Here is a 6,450-nt window from a genome sequence, read left to right on the forward strand (position 1 = left end):
CTCTCTCTCTCTCTCTCTCTCTCTCTCTCTCTCTCTCTCTCTCTCTCACACACAGCCTCACACACCATAGTCTGAAGCACTGGTTTAGGTGACTGTTCACACAGCAGGGGTGCAGAGAAGCCTGGTCCACCCAGCCCACCCTCAAGAATGGAAAGGGTCTGAGGCAGCAACAAGGCTGGAGGTCCTCTGAGCTCCTCTAGGGCAGAGCATGGGGCTGGACCCCACCCCTCAGCTAGGCTACAGCTCTCCACAGCAGGGTCATCTCCAGCCCCAACACCCCACCCTCTGACTCAAGGTCCAAGCCCAGCATCCACTCCCATTTCCCATAAGCATACACTGGGACAATGCCAGGGAGACAAGACCAGAGGCCAAGGTGAACGAAAAAGCCCTGGTGAAGCCCCCACATGCAGCAGGCACAGTGCACTCACTGCAGGGCCAGAGCTGCCTCATCAAAACTGCTGACGATGACAAGGGACCCTTCTTTATAAAAGGCCTGACCACACAGTTGGCCGATCGAGTGATGGGAGCTTAATCCAGATTTATGTGCCTTACATCATGCATTCCACCATAGCAAATTAAAATCAAAATGAAATTACATGATACTATACACTGAGCACTCTAGGGCTGAACTGCTGAACAAAGTGTGGGTTTGGTTACAGTTTTCCCATCTTTTTCTCTCTATGGTTATTGTGTGTGCACACGCGCGTGTGTTTCAGCACTCTCCAGAATCTAGGACATCAGCCCCTCCTACTCAGAATGCTATAGCAAACTCATCTCAGCCACTTCCAGGAATAAGACCAGGAGAGAATCTCAAACAGACTTGTCAGACTGAGAAGCCACTCACAGGACGGGACACCACCAAGGCACCATCCAAACAGAAGCATAACTCTGTATGTGCATGCTACTGCATGAACCTCCCTGCACCTGCCAGGATCTCTGGGCATCACAGAGACCTTCCTCTCCACTACCTGGCTTTGGCAGCTTTCTGGAACCTTGGTGTGAGCCTCCATGACCCCTTCATTCCTGCATCTCTCATGCCTGACAAACCTACAACATCACTTGCACGGTGCTAAGTTCTGCTGACTGCTAGAAGCCTGGTCTCTCCTCCAGTCAGAGCTGCAGTAGCCTCTGCATGCTTTCATAGCCAAAAGAAACCTCTAAAACCTGATCCTACATAGAGACGGACTTTCAAAAGGAGACTCACGGGACAGATGAGGCCAGCGGCCCCAGAAGCCCCAGTTCTGAGCAGTAAGCTGGCTTTGAACACCACTTCACAGAGGAGCTCCTTGAGGAACAGACTGCTCAGCATTTACAACTGAAAAGTTTGCTCTCCTGTTCACATCCTGGACTCATGGCTCCTTCCTCAAACACCCAGTCAGTAAGGCACTTCGCTAATGTGAATAATGCCCTGAGTTTGATCCCCACCACTGCAAAAATCTGTGGTAATGAACACTGTAACCCCAGCACCCAGAAGATGAAGGCAGGAAGATTCGAGCTACTACATTCGATGTTCAAGGCTAACCTGAGCTACATGAGACTTTGTTTTACAGGAAGCAGAAGCAGGAAGATTGCTGTGAGTTCAAGACCAATCTGGGCTGTTACACAGAGAGACCCAGGGTGAGGGGAGCAAACAAACATGCGTTACTAATATTTCTGGTAGTCCCTAACCCTGTTACTCCATACCCATGCTCACCAGGAAGCCACCAATGAGTCCCAGCCTCCTGGGCCTTTTCATCTGCATCTGCTTGGCCTCTGGTTCCTCCCCCTCACTAGCTTTCATGACATCCCCTAGATTCAGGCTTGGGTGGTTCCCCTGACTGAGAAGGAGGATCTACCCTCCCGCTCCACCCTGCCACACAAACCTGTCTTCAGCAAGTTCCCATCTGGGACACAGGGCTGGCAGATGGCCAGCCTGTGCAAGCGTGTGTCAAGCCCACACCAAGAGCCTACTCACCTTCCCGAAGTCTCGGACATCAAAGAGGTCGAAAGGGTCAAACAGCTCACTGTTCCTTAGTCCAAATTTGTCATGGCAGACTTTGAGGAAGGTGCGGATATTCTTCAGACACAGGAACTAGAGAGAGAAAGAGAGAGAGAGAGAGAGAGAGAGAGAGGCATTAATAAGTGGACAACATCACAAAAACCATGCCACAAGCACTTGCCTTGCAGTGCCCATGCACAGAGACTAAGTTGTTTAGCAGAAGACATCCCCATTACAGGCTGCGGAGGTGAGCTGGAGCTCAGAACCAGAGGCAGCAGGTGGGCTGGAGCTCAGAACACTGCAGCAGGTGAGCTGGAGCTCAGAACCAGAGCAGTAGGTGGGCTGGAGCTCAGAACACTGCAGCAGGTGGGCTGGAGCTCAGAACCAGAGCAGTAGGTGGGCTGGAGCTCAGAACACTGCAGCAGGTGAGCTGGAGCTCAGAACCAGAGCAGTAGGTGGGCTGGAGCTCAGAACCAGAGCAGTAGGTGGGCTGGAGCTCAGAACACTGCAGCAGGTGGGCTGGAGCTCAGAACCATGGCAGCCTCCAGCCTTCCCCAGGGGGCAGAATGTTCTATTCACATTGGTCTAAGGGTGGGACACCAATTCAAAGCCAGCTAACACACACCCTGCTCTGGTGTATCCTGTGAATCCCAATGCTGACAGCAAAGAAACATGCTGGCCTAGAGCCAGCAAGCTGGACAGAACACCTCACACAAGAGGCAACCCACAGCCCAATACAGCTTAGGACTTTAGGCCAAACAGTACCCATCCCTAGAGGACCAACCCCTAGCTCACGAGCACTGTAGACAAACGAATGGATTCAGATGTGACAGGCCAGAATCACAAACAGTATAAGCTCCAGCTAAGCTCAGGGTACAGAAGCCACAGTCCTGTGCCACCACCTCTGCCACAGGTCACTGCCCATTCTGGCCTCACCATTCATAGACAATGCCAGCATGGTTCCTATGTTTCACAGCTCTCTCTCTCTCTCTCTCTCTCTCTCTCTCTCTCTCTCTCTCTCTCTCTCTCTCTCTCTCTCTCCATGTATGAGCACATGCTTACATAAATTCGTACACATGCATGCGTCTGTCTGTCTCCATATCACTCTAATTTCCTCTAAAAAACATTTAAGATACACTGTGCACACAGTATGCTTCATCCCTAAACACCTGAGCATGCATTTCCTGGAACAATGACATCATCGTACATGTTCACAGCACACTGAAGTCAGGTCATTAGCACAGATGCCACCCAATCTGCACATTACCGTTACATAAAAGACAACCAGAATGGCCTTTATGGTAAACAAAAAGAAAAGGATGTAAGGAGGAGGGGAGGGGGAGGGAAAAAGGTAGCTGGAGAGCAGAGGGGAGGGGAGCAGGGGGTGGGGGTGGGGGTGGGAATCGGACTGAGTCCAACCCAGGACCACACAGAATATTGCTGTCACTTCTCTTTAGTTTCTACTAAACTAGAACTGGAATGTCCTTTACATACTCTGCCCCGTACAGTCTATGTCACTAGACACATGTACCCAACAAGCCTGTCAAATGCTAAGCCATGCATGGCTGAGAACCACTGATACGGACCACATGGGTACAAAGTGCTTCTCGTCTCCGTCTTCTACAGCCTGATGCTTCTGAAGATTGTCCATCCTGTGAAGAGTCTAGATGCAGCACAGAAAGCATTTAGGGGAGAAGGGTTTGTGTGAGTGGTGACAGCATGGGAAAAAGCCACCCTGGTAGTGGGTGGGTCACACACACACACTGCTATACCACAAATGCTTAAAGCACCAAGCTGCATGCTTGGAAATGGATAGGTAGAACTAGATATAGTGGCCCACTCCTACAGTAAAGCACCTAGGAAGCTGGTGCAGGAGGACAGTGTGTTCCAGGCTAGCCCAGGCTACCTAGCAAGACCCTGTCTCAAAACAAAGAAAGAAGGAATAAAAGGATATGGTCAAGATGACACATGTTTACATATTTCAATTAAAAGACTCAAAAAGACAGACATGAAGACAGTGTGACCCACAGGCAGAAGGCCACGTGATGATGGAGATGCTGTATTCTCAACTGCCAGCAGCCAGCAGCAGCTGAAGACAGGCCTGGGGCTCACTCCCTCAGAACACCATCACAGCCAGCCTCTGGCCTCGACCAGCAAGAGGGCACACTTCTGCTACTATAAGCCACAAATCAGCAGACACACACACTTAAGCAGAAAGCAACAGTGCACACACAGAGACGAGCCTGGAAACCAGGGTGAGGGGAAGCTCTGTACCCTAGAGCCCCCGGCGCCACCTCCTGCCTCTCCTGCCCTGTGGAGCCTGGCTCAACTATTTTTGCCCATGGCTCCTCTCTAATTTCCACTAAGCATTTATTTTAATTCCTCCCTGGCCTCCCATTTTGGAGTTAATTACACAGGTCCTGACCATAATCATGGCCAGTGAAGCCAGGCTTCTTTTCGGGGCTCGGCACAGGCCAGTATCCCTTGTCCAGTGGCCCAGCCTCAGCCTGCACCCACCCCACCAGCACTCCCACCAGTGGCCACTTGGGCAGCCTAACCTTCAAGAGCCCTGCCCCTGGAAAACAGCCATACAGGCAGAGGCTGGCTTCTTGAACAGGGACAAAGGTCCTGGAGCGTCTATCAGAAAGCAGCACGCACACAACCCTGTCACCCTCCATGCAGAGCATCCCATAGTCTATTCACTCTGTGTCCTTATTCATTGCCACAATCCTGTGGGTCATCATCTTATCTTACTTACACAAAAGAAAACCAAGGCAGTAAATAAGCTAAGGACTTTGGCACACAAGCTGACAGCATCAAGGGCCACAAACGAGCCCATTATCTGCTTCAGAATGGAAAGCACTTGAGATGAAAGGGTTCTTGGGGCACAGGGTCACCTGCTGTCCATGCTTACCAACAACACACTTAATTCCCTCTCTCTCACTTATACAATTAGGGAAACCGAGGCCCAGGGGTGGAGGTAGGCAGGATACCTAGCTGGGAAGGACAAGCCCATAGTGGCTCTCAGCCTCTCCCCTTCCCATGGAGGTGGGGCTTCCCTGGGGGCGGGGCAGCAGGTACTGTTGGTACATCTCTCAGATCCCTTCTTCCCTGACTTCCCCAGCACCAGGAGGGTGAGACCCTGCCAGTTGGAGCCATTCGCTCCCATTCTGCAGAGACTGGCTCAGATTCTAGACAGTCCTGAGGTCGTGGGTGAGAGAGAGGCCTGAGACTGCCGCAAGCCTGTCTTTGCACAGTGGACAGAGCCTGAAGGAATATAGGTGAGTGGGTGCAGGCACCAGACAGCACTGACCACCTGGTTGTCAGCCCATCCTTGTTGCATCAGAGGTACGCAGCATTTTCTCACTCATCTGGTTTAGCCTTCCTAAGACAGCCAGCAGCCTCGAGGCATCCTGAGGCCTCACTCAAGCTCAGGGGAATTCTGGTGAGTGCCATGTGAGTAACAGGGCTCTCCAAGGGATGAGAAGCAGCGGGCCACTGTGTTTGTTTAAAACACTAGAGAGGGCACAGCCCAGTACCTCCTATTGTCCTTGGCCTCCATAGGTTCCACTTCTTGGTCAAACCACCCTGTTTAATGTGGCCTTGGTGATGGGAGACCCAGCGTAGACTGCACTGGGAACATCACCAGCTCCCGAGGACCTAATCAGGCTGAAACCACATTGGCAACAGGACAGTCTCTGAGCCCAGCTACCCACACGCCTTCCCAGGCTCAGCAGAAGAGGCCTGGGTGCTGTTCCCTGTCATCTGTCATTCAGCTATGGCAAGGATTGGGGGAGGGGCACACACGGGAGCTGCCAGGAGGCCTAACAGCACAGAAGGGATTTTCAGGGCCGTCCAAATGGTACCACCACAACCACATCTCTGTGGGGCTTTGAAATCCCCCAGCCATGGTAAACAGCCTTCCTCAGTCCAGAGAGACCCACCCGGAGAGACAGCCTAAAGGCTGTGGAGTCCATCACCTTTACAGGGCTTCTGGCCTCTGCCAGAACTAGGGACCAGTCAGGCCTGCCCTGCAAAGACATGCTACATGAATTCTCCATGCTCAGCACTGAGACGTGGACATGAAACAGAACCAGCCTGGGGGCGGGGGCGGGGGGTAGTTCATCGCCTAAGGCCACACAGTTAGCTAAGGTCACGGTTAGTTTCAACTGCCAACTTGACACACTCAAAAACCACCTGGGAAGGGAGTCTCCATCTCCAAAGGGATTGTCTAGATCAGCAGTTCTCTCTCAACTTGTGGGTTGTGGCCCCTGTGAAAGTCAAACCACCCTTTCACAAAGGCCAGCCTAAGAGTGTTGGAAAACAGATATATTTACATTACTATTCATAACAGTAGCAAAAAATAGTTATGAAGTAGCAACAAAAATGAGGAAGCAGGAGGGAGGTTGGGAACCACTGGTTTAGATCAAGTTAACCTAAGGGCATACCTGTGAGAAAGTATCTTTTTTCTC

At 51.6% G+C, this 6,450-nt stretch overlaps 1 protein-coding gene across 6 annotated transcripts in view; it reads right to left on the reverse strand.

Annotated features, from left to right (window-relative positions):
* The window catches only part of Vav2 (vav guanine nucleotide exchange factor 2), a 169,354-nt gene that overhangs the window by 127,406 nt on the left and 35,498 nt on the right, over positions 1-6,450 (reverse strand). For all 6 annotated transcript variants that reach the window (XM_031369486.1, XM_031369484.1, XM_031369487.1 and 3 more), the window contains exon 2: positions 1,955-2,071. In XM_031369486.1, the coding sequence (XP_031225346.1) occupies positions 1,955-2,071 (117 nt within the window). The remainder of the gene's footprint in view (positions 1-1,954; positions 2,072-6,450) is intronic.

This window comes from Mastomys coucha, unplaced genomic scaffold (assembly GCF_008632895.1).
Source record: "Mastomys coucha isolate ucsf_1 unplaced genomic scaffold, UCSF_Mcou_1 pScaffold15, whole genome shotgun sequence".
Taxonomy (NCBI): Eukaryota; Metazoa; Chordata; class Mammalia; order Rodentia; family Muridae; genus Mastomys; species Mastomys coucha.